The sequence below is a fragment of the Hippopotamus amphibius genome, chromosome 7 (assembly GCF_030028045.1).
Source record: "Hippopotamus amphibius kiboko isolate mHipAmp2 chromosome 7, mHipAmp2.hap2, whole genome shotgun sequence".
Taxonomy (NCBI): Eukaryota; Metazoa; Chordata; class Mammalia; order Artiodactyla; family Hippopotamidae; genus Hippopotamus; species Hippopotamus amphibius.
Window position 1 is genome coordinate 30,746,875 of NC_080192.1, and position 14,586 is coordinate 30,761,460.

General features: G+C 37.4%; 1 protein-coding gene across 1 annotated transcript; it reads right to left on the reverse strand.

Moving 5' to 3' along the window:
* Window positions 1-12,473: 12,473 nt before the first annotated feature.
* LOC130857440 (60S ribosomal protein L39-like) lies at window positions 12,474-12,629 on the reverse strand. The gene has a single exon (XM_057743109.1). The coding sequence runs from the start codon at window positions 12,627-12,629 to the stop codon at window positions 12,474-12,476; it is 156 nt and encodes a 51-aa protein (XP_057599092.1).
* Window positions 12,630-14,586: the final 1,957 nt, after the last annotated feature.

A 14,586-nucleotide genomic window follows, 5' to 3' on the forward strand; every position in this document is an offset into this window, starting at 1 on the left:
AGGCATTCAGTTATCTAAGTGATACGTTAAAAACAAAAACAAATACTAAAAGTGAAAATAATGGACTGATTTCTTCCTTTGGACTAGTACTACATTTTTGTTTCCAGTTATAAACAGTGGATATGGATGAGGCTCTATCAAATACCATTCATGATACAGCAGCCAGAGTGATTTTTTTTAAAAAGAAGTCAGTCCTACAATGGCTGTCAGTTGCACCTTGAAACAAAAACTCAATCATCACATGACTTATAGGAAATTATCTAACCTGCATGATTTGACCTCCTCTTTCCTTCTCCCCTCCTTCACTGGACTCCATCACTGCCTGACTTTCTTTGTATTCCTTGAACACACCAAGATTGCTTCTACCATAAATTTTTGCACATGTTGGTCCCTTTACCTATAAGCTCTCATCTTCAGTTTTTCTCTTGGCTGGTCTCGTTTTTGTTGTCCAGGTTACAACGTAAATTCCTCAATGAGAGCATATCTCACAAACAGTGTAAATTTAACCTCCCCTCATCTCTGCAGCCCATACTTCAATCCCATTCAGTCAGTTTGTTTCATTTTCGTCATGGCATGTATCATTATCTGCAACCATCCTGTCCATTTGTTTTCTTACTTGCCTGTACTCTATCCTCTTTAGGAAATAGGCATCTATTTTCCAGAGCCGAGAACAGTGCCTGTCACACAACAGGTCTTGAAAATAATCCTTCATGAGCTTTCAAATGTGATGCTTGAAAGATTGTTGCAAAATATTGTCATGTTATTTTAATAGGAAATTTCATTGCCTAGGTCAGCAAATTTTATGTCGGAAAAAATTGTTAGAATAAGATTCCTCATGGAGAGGTAATCTGGCCTAAAGTGTGTTAAGGGTCCAACTGAAAATGAAGACCATTCCTCACACAGAGTTCCAACTTGCCTAGAAGATTTATCTATCCGTTTCTCTATTTCTCTATATCATCTATCTATCTATCTGCATTTTCATATATGTGGCATTTAGGAGACATATATATTCATATTCATATGGAAGAATGAGGTTATACACACTCTGAAGAAGAAATCTGAAAGTGAGTCTTTCATTAAAAATATTTTCTGAACAGCATTTGCCCTCTGTCAAGCAGTTGATGATGTATTTCTGATTCATTTTAAATAGTAACCTTTCTACTTAGACAAAATATATTCCCTAACTCTCACCCCCTATCACACACACTCATGAGCACACTGTCTCATGATTAGGATGATACTTGGAGGAAAAAATTACTGGTACTAAGATGGTAATGAAATTTCCAGTTACCATGGCTACCTTCAATCAAAGTCTATATGTATGGGAGCTCCTGAATCTAGCTAAAAATGTGTAATGATATTCGTCTGGCATAGAATTTAGACTAATAATTAAATCCAATTTTATTAAAAATCTACCACTATCTACCAAGTGAAGATTTTGTCTTCGCCTGTGGCAGGCAGAATTCTAAAGTGGCCTCGAAGATTCCCTTGGAGGGCATACCCTGTATAATCCCCATCTCTTGCCTGTGAATGTGATGGATTTGAATCCTGTGAATAGGTTACATTATGTAGCAAAAGTGAAGGGATTTTACAAATGGAATGAAGGTTCCACATTAATTGACTTCGACTTTGACCTTGATAAAATTATCCTGGGTGGGTGTGACCTAATCAGATGGGAAGCTCCAAATTCAAAGCCTGTAATGTGAACACGGCCCACTTCCGCACCAAACACTTCAGGAACATAAGTAGTACACAAATTTAATCATTTTAATGTCATGGTATTAGTGAAATGAATCCTCCCAGAACAATGAAGAATTCTTTAATTTGATAATCCCTTTCTAATTTTCTTTTTTAAAATTTATGAATATACTATTCCTTCAAAACAAAGATCCCTCAGGTTCTTTGTATCAATCGCCATCTGCCTTCACACGTGGTAAGGCCTCTTTAAACCTTATGTGGTAAGAAACATATGACATAGCTCCACAGACCTGGGGCCTGCAAAATAGTAGACTGGGCCAAAATTGATTAGGCTGAAGATACTTATGAATTTTTTTTGGAATGTAAATGTCTTGATGGCCAAGTCCTCAAAACTGTTCTGCTGATATAGTCACATGTTGTGTAAGAGACAACAGGAGGCGGATGTAGTACTAACCATTAGGTTGTGTTATGTTTAAAAGGAACATTAATTCCATTGTTTCTGGTTTAAAAGTAAACTATATCCACATTGCATGCTGAGATTCCATCCAGTGCTCTGAAACACTCACATTCATCAAGTACTTTACTGCCTTCTATTCTTTTCATCCCTTTCCTAAACCACCGGTTCACTCCACAGCCATCTCCCCACCCCTGTCTTGTTCATCTTTAAGAAGGGACTCATTTCCCATCTTCTTGTGTGTTTTCTTTGCTGATTCCTAATTATTTTACTGCATTAGTAGAAGCTGTTAGCAAAGTAGCTCCAAGAACAGACTTCATAAGAGTGACAGATTTTGACTTTCATATAAAATTATAAACCCGTGTCCATGGAAACAGAAGGGAAAGCAAAACCTGAGATTCCCTTCCTTTTTATCTTGCCAGGTGGCACAATGAAAAGTAACCACAGTGGAAATAGCTGAGAACAATTATGTGTTGCAGCAAATCCAATATCCCAGGTGTCAGGAAGGCACAGTTCCACCACCTGTGGATTTTGGTGTGTTGCTAAGGGGGTGGGCTTAAACATGGTGCAGCCACGATAAATCTCCATGTGTGATTCCAGTGTATTATAATCTGAAAGCATCAGAATGTTAGGTTTTAAGAAAGATTTTTTTTGGATAGGAATACTGTGACAGTTTTGAAATGATGAAGATGTATTTACCTTTGAATACCTTTTTGTTTATTGATTTATCAGTATACTGCTGTGATGGCTGTGGAAATTTGCCATTGACATCTCCTTCAAGAGAACCTGCTAGCAAAGCGTAGCTGATGGACACCCTCAGCTGCCCTCCCTTAGAATCCATCCCAGTGGCCACTTTTGATGGCTGTCTCCAACCAATGACCAAATGACAGTGGAATCTGGGACCTTTTTAACCATCAGTTTTGGCTCATCAGCTCCCCATTCATTTGGCTGATATTTACACAGAACTGCCCTGCAGGCTGAGATTCTTCCTACCCAGACCTCCTTCCTTCTCTCTTTCTTTCAAAAGCATCACACTGCATCTGGCAGTGGGAGCCTCTCCCTGGCTACTTCTGCTCTTTCCTCTTTATCCTTCACTGACATTCCCCCCATCAAATCTATGCATGTCTAATCACACTGTGGTGTCTGATTCTCAGAGGACCCCAGCTGGCACAACTGTCTTTTCCCGGAAAAGTATGTAAAATGGTTTACATAAATACCAGCAATACAATGAGAGGTTTAAAATAGGCATGAAAAATCAGGAAATGGGAAAATGAAGTTAAGACAGTGGAATGGAGCCCCAAAGGGGTTAATTTACAGAATGAATGTTATGTATGGGTCGCATATTTGGAAACATATGAGTAAGAGAATTCTTGTTTTACAGTTTAGAATAATAACTGATAACCTAGAGGACCCAGAAAGTGTTGGGAAAAGAAAAATTTCTCACCATCAAAGCAATTCTGATCATGTTTTCTTATCTGCGTTAGTGAATTAGAGGAGTAGAATGAATGTAACCAGCTCGTGGTAATTTTAAGAAATCAATTTCATTTGGCATTTGATACACAAGCATATATTGTGCAAATATATATTTATAGCAGACTTTCTTTTTCTAATGTTTTTCTTCCGTTAACATTGACATATTAATCAATCTATATCTGACATTTTAGGGTGTGTGACAGTAGTGGGAAGAAATCAAAAAACCTTGTGGATCTTTCACAGTATAAGCCTCATGATACTTACTATTTGAGAATGTGTTGATATCAGCAGGGCGCATTATGTCCTCACGGCCCTTCATATAATTCAAAGTTGTTTATATCTTCTCAACCCAATCTCAGCCAGAAATACATATGTAAATAATAGTAATATATATTCAACCATCAGAAAAATAAATTACAAATTAATTTTACTCATACACAACATCGTATTCCACTCTGATGACTAGCCTTTTATATTATTTGCTGTGGAAAAGTAACTTTCCGTCAGAACAGGATCTGGGGTTAGAATAGACACTAAGTTGAGTGTAAGTCAACATTGCAGTTTTGTTGCAAAAGGTCAAAAATGACACTGAAATATATAAATTTAAGTATGGAACCCTGCATGGATAGAATACCAGTAAAATGCTGTCTAACAGGGAGGCAGGATCATAGTGGTTAATGAATGTTAGCAATCATCATCCTGTGACCATCTTCACCTTTATCTATCAGCCGTTCTTCTTTCAACTTTTTGTTAGGGGAACATAATTCAGGAGGTTTTAGCCAATTACTTTGAGCCAGAAGACAGTCAGCTTGACTTGGAAAGTCTATTGATATCACATAATGATTTGTATTAGAGTCAATGCTAGTCAGATAATTCAGATGATAGGTCACATTGCAAGCTGTACAATTTAGGGAGAATTCAGGAGAGGAACAAAGCTTGTTAAAGGGCCAAAAGATCTGTAAGTAAAGGATATAAAGAACATTTTCCTGCAGTAGAGAAACCAGAACCCCAGATAATATGGTTTTAAAAAAAATCAAGGTATCATTTACATACAATAATATGTCCAGATCTTAAGGTCCATGAATTTTTAGAAAGTAAACACACCCAGATAAACAGCATCCAGTTTAAGATAAACTGCATTCACAATAACCCAGAAACTTCTGTTATGCCCCATCATTAAGTCATTAAGTAGTTTCTCCAAATAACCATTACTCTGATTTCTTGTCATCGTAGGCTATTTTGGCCAGTTTTTGAAAACTTCTTTCTTTTTATTACTCTTCTTTCTTTCTTCCTTTCTTTATTTCTTTTGTCCTTTTTTTAATTTTCTGGTTGCTTTAACTCAACATTATAGTTGTGAGGTTTACCCATGTTATGTGCAGCAATAATTTCTTTTAATATTTATATAGCATTCCATTGCATGCCTTACCCCTTCCATTGAGAGGGGCAACTGGGCTATTATGAAAATGCTGCTATGAACATTCTTCCAGTTGTCTTTTGGTGCACGCCTATACACATTTCTGTTGTGTTTATCAGTGAGTTAAATTCTTGGTCATAGAGTATGTGTATGTTCAGCTCTAACCGATACAGCTAAGTAGTTTTTCAAAGAAGTTGTACCAATTGGCATGATAACCAGACGTGTACGGCATTCCATTTGCCCCACGTGCTTGTGAAGGTGAGATATTGTCACTTTCCACTTTCAGCTCAGTTCTAATACATATCTTTTTAATCATCTGCCATGTTCATGAGACAGTGTTCGGAGATCAAGAAGATTTTGGAGGCAGAAAAGATGGAGAAGAAATATTTAAAAGGTTATGAAGGGAAGAAGATAAGGGATGAAGCAGAGGAAAGAAGGGAAGGATTATCTGGGTGAACTAGGGTTGATCACTTCAGAAAAAAAAGTGAAATTCAATTTCTTCAGAAGAAAATTTCTTCTATCTGACTTGAAGCTCTGATTTCATGAGTAATAAAGATAATGATAATGGGAAAAATAAAAACAGTTAGCAAATATAGAAAAAAAATCAATAGAGCTACTCCAAGTAAGACCTAAATGTCATTGGAAGAGTCTAGAAAGCAAGTAATAAGTTATCATGAAATGTTTTGTGGTCTATACGCTTGCATGTTTTCCCTGTCTGCTACTTCCACCTAATGCATATACCCCATATCTTTATGAAATATCTTTGATATTAAAAAATGTGGACATGGAAGGGAAAAAGATGATGTCTGATTCCGTCCTCTTCTTTCCTTTGCTCTTTCCCTTTGTACTTTCTTCAACCTTACCTAACTCATTTTTACTCTGGGCCATGGATGGAGGGTGTCAGAAGTGCTTCACAATCCCATAAAATCTCAAAGGTCTGAGCTAAGTCCCTGATGGGAGTTGATGCAAGCCATCCTTGAGAAGCTAAAGTATTATTGGCTTATAATGGAGGTGAGGTGACACTAGATAGCTTCTGGGCAAATGGCTTTTCATTGTTGATTCTGTCCACCTAGTCTTCTAGCTTTGAAGGACAAAAAATCTGGTTTCATGACCTTATGAAGGGAAATCCCTAAAGGGTTAAAACCTTGCACATACTTAAAATGTATTGTTTACCTGGGTAATTTCTGTTTAATAAGGCCAGTTTCAATAAAAACTGGTCGAGAGAGGGAAGGCTTTATATTCAATATACAGAAACCCTGTTTCTTTGGGTTTGCTTGCTAATTCCGTACACTCCCCCTCGCCCCCCGCTAGCCATCTGGAAGAAGGGAACAGGCTTCAAGATAAATTTGGAGATTTCTGAGGCATTGGATGCATAGTTGCTCTATTCATTTGAATTGAAAATTTGATCCAATTCTGGAGACTTCGGAGTAAAGCATCAACCTTCTGGGTTGAGCTAGAAATCTGGAAATGACTTTGTAACATTATTGGCTTTGATTTAATGGGGCAAAGCGTTGTCTCACACCTAGCAAAAAAGCAATGGAGCAATAACACTTGCTGTACTTGTCATCTTTCTTTTCAGCTAAGAATACCGCAGAACTTTAAAATAATTTTATGCCTAAATTAGCGTTAAGTTGAACCAGTCCGGTAACCTGGAATCTTTTCCAGGCAACTTCATTGGTGTTGCCCTCACTATGTTAGCAAGACATTGCCTCTGTTACTCTCCTAGATCAGCTGAGGTCATGGTTTATGGAGTGAAAATAAGGGGAAAGAGAGGCATACTGCCATGAAGCAATTCGTATATCATTGCAGTGAATGCCCAAACACTCACCTTCTGCTATTACTATGACTTAGTCTCCTGTTAATATGCATTTTTTTACCTATAAGGTACTGAAGTCTCAAGAACACTAATGATAGTGTTGGTGAGAGCTGGATTTTCACCAAGAGCATTTTTACTTTGCAAAAGCAATAATGTTAGAAGCTAAATAGGTATCTATATTTCTTTTTGGCTTTCATGGAGAATTCTTCTGGGGCTACAGTAGTATTGGATACTCACTTCTCAGGTAAAACATATCCACATAATTAAGAAAATGTATCTACTTTATGAAAAATGGATTCACAGGCCAGCATGGGTTTAAATATTGGCCGGCTGAATAATCTCTTCTTCCTCTTCCTCTTTTTATTCTTTAAGACAATGCAGACAACGTGGAACAGGCAATGAACCTACTCTCTAGACAATGTTAACTTCCACACCACCCGGAGTGCAAAAGCCAAAAGGGACAGTAGAGACTGTCTAGTTCAATCTTTCCTGTGTACAGATGAGGTAACATGTGGTGAAAGAAATTAACTGGAGTCGAAGGACACCACTCTCTGATGTCTTCCAATCATCAAGTTCTGTAAGTTCATGAATGAGTTGAACTACAAATGAGGAAGCATTGATAGTTGTTAGGCACATATTATAAGAGGATATTACTTGCTGAGAGGAGCAGTTGCCAGAAATTGTTTTATTTCATATTTTGTATCTTTTACGGTAATGAATTAAGGTCACTTTTCTGAGTGCAAAAAATATGGATGTGTGAATGACAATCAGACCTTCTCACATAGCATGTTATTTAACAATGAAATATCTGCATGACCATCTGGCCATCCACTTATTTACCTATTCAATAAGTACGTACCCTGTGCTAGACAAGGGGCTGGTTGCTAGGCCTGCAGGATAAACAGTACAGATATGGTCTTTGCCTTCGAGTATGACAACTTTGACCAGTGGGGGACACAGACCTATATACAGACATATATAATATACCATCAATTCTAAGGTACACATGTCCTCCCCTACATTTCAATATATCTGACATCAGGACACAACCTAAAATTGAAAGAGTGTCATACACTTTTCTTTCTCCTTGTGATATGTAATATAGTGGCATGCTAACAATTGCTGGAATTCTAAATGTGATGAGGTATTGGATGTATATATATGGAAAGTGCTATGAAGAAAAATTATTATGAGGGAGACTAGCTGGAAAATTACTTTGGATTGGTTGGTGTGGGAAGACCTCTGGGCAAGGTGATGTTTATGCTTGAGGAAGAAGGACCTGGTTGGGTGAGCAGAGAAGACAGGAGGGTCCTAGGCAGAGAGAATAGACTTTGTGAATGCCCAGCCGGGACAACGTTGGGCCTATTTGCGGAACAGATGGAAGGCCAGTGCTGCTGGCCCATAGCAAGCGATAGAGCCTTTCAAAAAGCCTGATTCTTTTAGCTCCTTGCAAACGTTTATTCTGGAAAGACCTTTTTCAGACCAGCTGTATTGAAGGCAGTTCCTTTGTGCTTCAGTCATTGTATGAAGGAGCAAAGGCTTTCATAGGCTCTGCCACTGGTTGGGAAAATCAGTCCAAATTTAACCTTTTTATTTGAATGTTTTTAACCTAAGTGTAGGGAGCACATGCAATTGTAACTGAGCCAAATAATTTGGCCTTTTTTTGTGAAATTAAGTCACAAGGTAACATTTCTCCCATTTTGGCTTTATTCTTCTTTGATGACTTGCCATTTTAAAACAAGTACAATATACCTTTTTTAATTGAAATACTTTAGGGGAAGGATGATTGAAATTATGTGATTTTAACAGAAAATAATTTTGCTTGAAGTCACAAGCATATGAGACAAAGTGTTAATAAAATGTGGTGGTTGTGTTGCTGAGGTTGTAATTCACAGAGCCTCACCTATAAAGAGCAAAACTCTTCTGTGTAAAAACAAAATAAAAAGTAACAAATAAAATTAAATATAAGTAAATGTAAATATAAAAAATATCCCAAAGTCTAAAACACAGTTTACTCTTTTAAGTAGGGGAAAATAGCCTCTGAAAACTGATTCGTAGTTAAATTTGTTAGCAATTGTTAACTGCTGATAACTCCAGGATGAGTGGCTACATATACAAGTAGTCAAAGAGGAAAATCCTTGTTAATATAGTTTTATTGTGAAACATTTTTTGAATCCTCTCCAATATGAACAACACACCTTCTTCCTCTATGTGTAATCTAACAATAATTAGTTTATCTCAGGCACATTTAAATAGGTATCTAAAACTGAAGGAAAACACTTTTCACTAATCAGTTAAGGAACACATCCCAAAAAGAACCACAAAGTATTGCATTACTTTATCACATTTTAAAAACTGATTCTGACGTTTTTACACCACCACCACCACCAACAAAACCACTACTAAATAAGTGCAAAATATCTTTTCATCATTTGACTCTCATCATTTTTTCCATAATTGTCTCCCAGGCATCTGTTTTGTGTTCCAATTTTATTTTGCTAGAGGTAATTTTATATAGGCTTTTCTGAATGGTGCTTTCGCTTTAAAATCCAGGTGCATATTTGCATGAAAGCATTTACAGAAAATAAAGATAAATCTGTGAAGAGTAGGAATGACTGAGATCTTTAATGAAAACAGTGCGGTTTCTTCCGAGTGGTTTGCTGACAAATTAGATATAGGTGGGGTCATGTCTAACTCCATGTGTGTTGCTCTGAGGCTGATGAGAAGAAACTGTCCCCACAAAGAGCCAACAATATTTAGAAACTAGATGTAAACCCCGCTGTTTCCCAGGAAGTGCAGTAGTTTCAATGAAAACTCCATTCTGCTGGGATTTAATTGACCACACACGGTGGAGATTGTGAGGGGAACTCAGCAGAATACATTCAGTTCCTCTAAGTGAAAAGTCATCCAACCTAAACAGGAAGGAGCACAATTTGAATGCTAGAGGATGGAACAAAATTGCTTTAATTTCCAAGGTGGAAAGACTCAGATGGCTTTGTATTTTCTTTAAGGCTTTCATATAGAAATGGAAAAAACAGCAAAGGGCAGCTGAAAAGACTGCGTTTAATATAAAACATGGAAAACTTTCAAAACAGAGCTATGACAGTGAAAAGGGGGAAAATGGCTCCTGAAATTTTTCACTTAATAATTCATGCTTAAATAAAATAGAGATGATGCATATGTTTGCTTCGTGTGCAGTGACCAGCTAAAACCCGCAGGTAACAACATACGCATCAATTAGGACTATGCTCTTAGATTTAGAATCAAATTTTGTTTGTTTAACTAATATGAGTGCTTTTCATTGGGGGCTATTAGCATTGCAAAATGGTATTATTAGACCTGGTAAAGCAAAGAAATTTTAAAAAGAGCTCTTACGGAGAATAGCAAAAGCAAAGCATTAAGTTGACGAGAACTACCTACACAGAAGTAAGCTGAGGTTTTACAGATTTAAGGACACATCTTCACATGTATTGTTCATAGTATTTTTCCCTTTCGTAGGTGGAAGACGAAATAGAATACCAAGACAGGAGTAATAGCATTGGTTTCTAGTCTTGTATCTGCCTAGCTGGTGACCTTGGCAAACCACCTTAACCACTTTTTTTCATTTAAAGAAATAGAGAGGAAACATAATATTTCTCCTAATACTTCCTATGGGGTTCAGGTAAGATGATGTATATCAGCACATGGTAAATGTATTGGTAATGTACCAGTATCAATTAAGAATTAATTTATCACTATTATTATTGTTGTGCTAGAAATGTACAACGATAGGCAGAAATGTGTTGGTCTACAGTGCTGGCTTCTACTGCCAAAACAATTCCTTGTTTCTTTCCAGGCCTCTGTGAATGACTGAAACTCTATCCTTCATGTTGGCCTTTTCAAAAGGTAATCACCAAATCATTTAAGTTAGCCAAGATGTAGCTCTGAGAATTAATTTTGGCTTATTGTACTCAACATATTTAAGACTGTCAACAGTTTTTGTTCTCTCAAATGTTTCATAATGTCAAGAGTTTAAAAAGAGAGAGATTTTCTTGATACAGTCTTTCCTTCCTTTCCCTTTGGGAAACATCAGTTTGCCTCACTGCCTTCATGGTGAAATTGGCAGGACTTACTGGTTGGGAACAAACAAAGAAAAGTCCCTTCCTGAGACAGACGGTCAGGAATGAACACCCTGGGGAACTGACCACCCTCCCCAGTCTCAAAAGCCAGATGGGTTCTGGACAAACCCTGAGTACAGGCAGTCTGGGGTAGTGGCGGTCAGCGGTGGTGCTGGGAAATTCCCCTCTGAAAGACATGTGGGCAACCTGTTTGGGTATCCAGAGTTTGAGTGATGAAATGGTGAGAAGTGGGACTTGGTGGACTTTGGCTGGGTCTATACACACAAACGCATTCTGCTTCCTAAGGAGCCAAAGCCCAAGAGGCACTGATTAGTGGAATTTAGGGTACAGGAAAGGTTACTAAGTTGCACTGGTTCCCATAACTTTTGTTGCAGACCTTATATTTACAAAAAAAGGTGGTTTCCAACAAGTTTATTTCATTGGGGGATTATTGTCAACTAACTGAGCATGATAGGGAATGCAAAAGATTTTTTATTTACTGTAAGGCCAAAGATGCAGGCTCAGGAGGATGTGGTGAAAGATTCTATTTCCTGTCTATTCAAAGAATGTGAATAGACACTTTACATAATAGAACATTCAGTAGGCTCACATGCGGCAAATCATACAGACTTGTTTGCAAATAACAAAATACAAACTAAAAGAAGCTATGGCATATTTGAAAACTGATTAAACTCACAAAATAAACAACGAGAAAACCCTGAAATTCAAAGCTTTCTGGGGAGCAGTGTGTCTAGGCTTTGTGATATGGTGGAAAGAATGTTGCATTTGGAATGTGAAGACTTAAATCTCACCAAAACTGTGGGCAAAGTAGTTACCCCTCTGAAGCTCAATTTTTTTTTCTCTTCTGTAAAGTAAGAATAATAATATCTATCAACCTTATAAGGTTTATAATAGGTTCAAGTGAATGAGGAATTTTCAGATGGTAAAGCATTGTATAAATACATGTTTTTCTTCCTGTTTTTATTGACAGATTAATGAGAAAGGCAACAGATTCCAGTTACTTTGCATCCATTTCAGAAGCAAGTAGGATATAATTTATGCTAAATGTGTTTAGCAATTTCACTTTTGGGCACTGTCAGTGTACTGGCTAAATAAACTGTCTGAAAATAATATGAGAGAATTGATTAGTATTAAAAATTAGAATTTTGTGGACTCTATCAATACACTCACATTAAATTCAGATTTAATCATCCACCCCTCATTTTGTTGGTTGATTTCACATTAGCATAATTTAATCCACAAAACAATCTTGAGAGGTAGACATTATTATTCTTATTTTATTTTTTATTTATTTTTTTCCAACAAAAGGTATCACATATTTATTACTGAACCTTACAATGAGCATTGGTGAGGACACATCAAGAAAAGAAGAGCCAAACATTCCATTTCTCCCATTTCCAGACACATGTAGCAATCCCGACAATAGTGATGTACTGATGCGGTAAGATGCAAACAACCCTGATGCAGCATAAATGTGTGCCACTTCATATGCGAGGCTTCTTATAGACCCAGCTTGGTTCTTCTCCAATGTCTTCCCTTGGAGTTGTACCTGATTTTATTACCAGTTTTCATTTGAATCCATTGGTGAATGGGATGATTCTGCTTTTGTTTCTTGGCCAGGAATCGCTTGACCCTGAAAGTCTTGTGAGACGACATGGTGAGGAGCTAATTCAACAGCGCATAGGATGGTGGAGAAGAGAAAAGAGCTATTTTTCTTATTTTAAGCGTGGGGAATGAAGGATCCCTAAGTTCATTTAGTTGGCTGATACATAACATAAAAATATACTTAATTGAAAAAAGCTGAAAAAAAAAGTGTGTGTACACTTTAATTAACATTATATATGAATGTCTATGAAGACTTAATAAAGAATGGAAGACAATTTGAAGAAGTAGAAATGGTTTAGAAATAAATATTTAAACATTTTAAAGTCATAATGCCTTTTACAAATTCTAAGACAAAATGATACCCTTGAGGGAAATTTTGTTGATGTGATTAAAAAAAAAAACACCAAAATAAAAAAACCATTACCACAAGGGAAAATTAGTTTACAAATAATTTAAACTCTGAGAGATATTAGTAGAATTTAATCATAAGACCAATCTTGCCACAAAAACAGAGAGAAACTGTGACTTGACCTGACACTTAGGGCACGAGAGGCGTTCGGATTTTAACCTCTCTGAGAACCGGAAGAAAAAATGGCAGTGGTAAATCATGTCACTTATCATCCCTCTAACAAAGGCAGGAACACAATCCTGGAGCGTTTCCGTGTGTCAATTAACAGTTAATATGTTATCTGCTCAGTGACATTAAGACGTCGTTCCTAAAGCCCTTTACAAAGATGTTGGCTCTGATGAGTGACAGACAACAAGCCCGGGCAGGCTGGTGAAAAGAAATTCAATTATATTGCTTCTGAATTGTACATCCTCTGGGTCCAACTCAGGGATTCAAACACCAAAGAATAACATTCGACCCTGGATTTCCTTTAGGGAATGCTGAGTGATTTCACGATTTTGTCTCTGTCGACAGGGACACGCTGCAGGGCAATCAGGTGGCAGAACTGCCAGAAGAGTGAATGTCCTTGAATGAGGAGTGTGAGGGCTGGCATTTGTCGTTGGAGAGGCATTTCAGAGGACGGCAGCTCACTCTAGGCCTCGATAATTCTACGCATAATAGATCCAGGGCAGAGATGGCTTTTGTCTAAGAAGCGATTCAAAAACCAGTTGTTCTCTTTGTTTACTCAAGTAGACTGGTCTCCAAGGTGGAGGCTCATGCATCCCAGAGGTTGGCTAAAGACAGCAACGGGGTCTGGGAAGAAAATACTAGAACTGGTATTTATTTCTGTCTAAAGATGTGAGAAAGGAATTGGGCTTACTATAGCACGTAGAGAATGGCGGGTGCCAGCACCCCGCCGCAGCCTTGCTGGGGCGATGTGTTGAATACCCTCGTATCCTGAACAGTGTGGATGTTTCCCTGAGTGGGGAATGGAGTTCCACAAAGTGGAGATGGAGAGGGGGCTGTTAGTCTCACTCTTTTGTTTGCTTTCAGAATATTTTCACAGCTGGGCTTAGTAAGTGGCTTTTCAGATTACATTATCTTGTTTTCACTGAATGAATGCTCACCAAATAGACACGTGGCTTGAAAATGCCCTTTGCAGAGAAATTGCAGATTAAAAAATACTAATAATGTAAGCACACGTGAATGACAATAACATGGTAGAGGCGGCTTTTTGCTTACTCCTTATGTGAGACACGCGACAAGGGAAAAGTCATGATCGAACCTGAGCTATTAAAAATTAAGGTATTTTTTCCCCATTTGTCACAAATATTATTTAAAATATGGATTCACATCCACCATTTTTTTAAAATGTATAATGTGATGATTTGATAAACGTTAACTAATCCATCATCTCATATATTTACCTTTTTTTTTATGGGAATATTTAAATTCTACCCTCTTAGCAACTTTCAATTTTACAATACAGTGTTATCAACTTTAGTCATCATGTTACTTATGCATTACATCCTCAGAACTTGTTCATCCTCTAACTGAAAGCTTGTACATTTTACCAGCCTCTCCCTATTCCGCCCCCCAACCCCTTGCGCTTGGCAACCA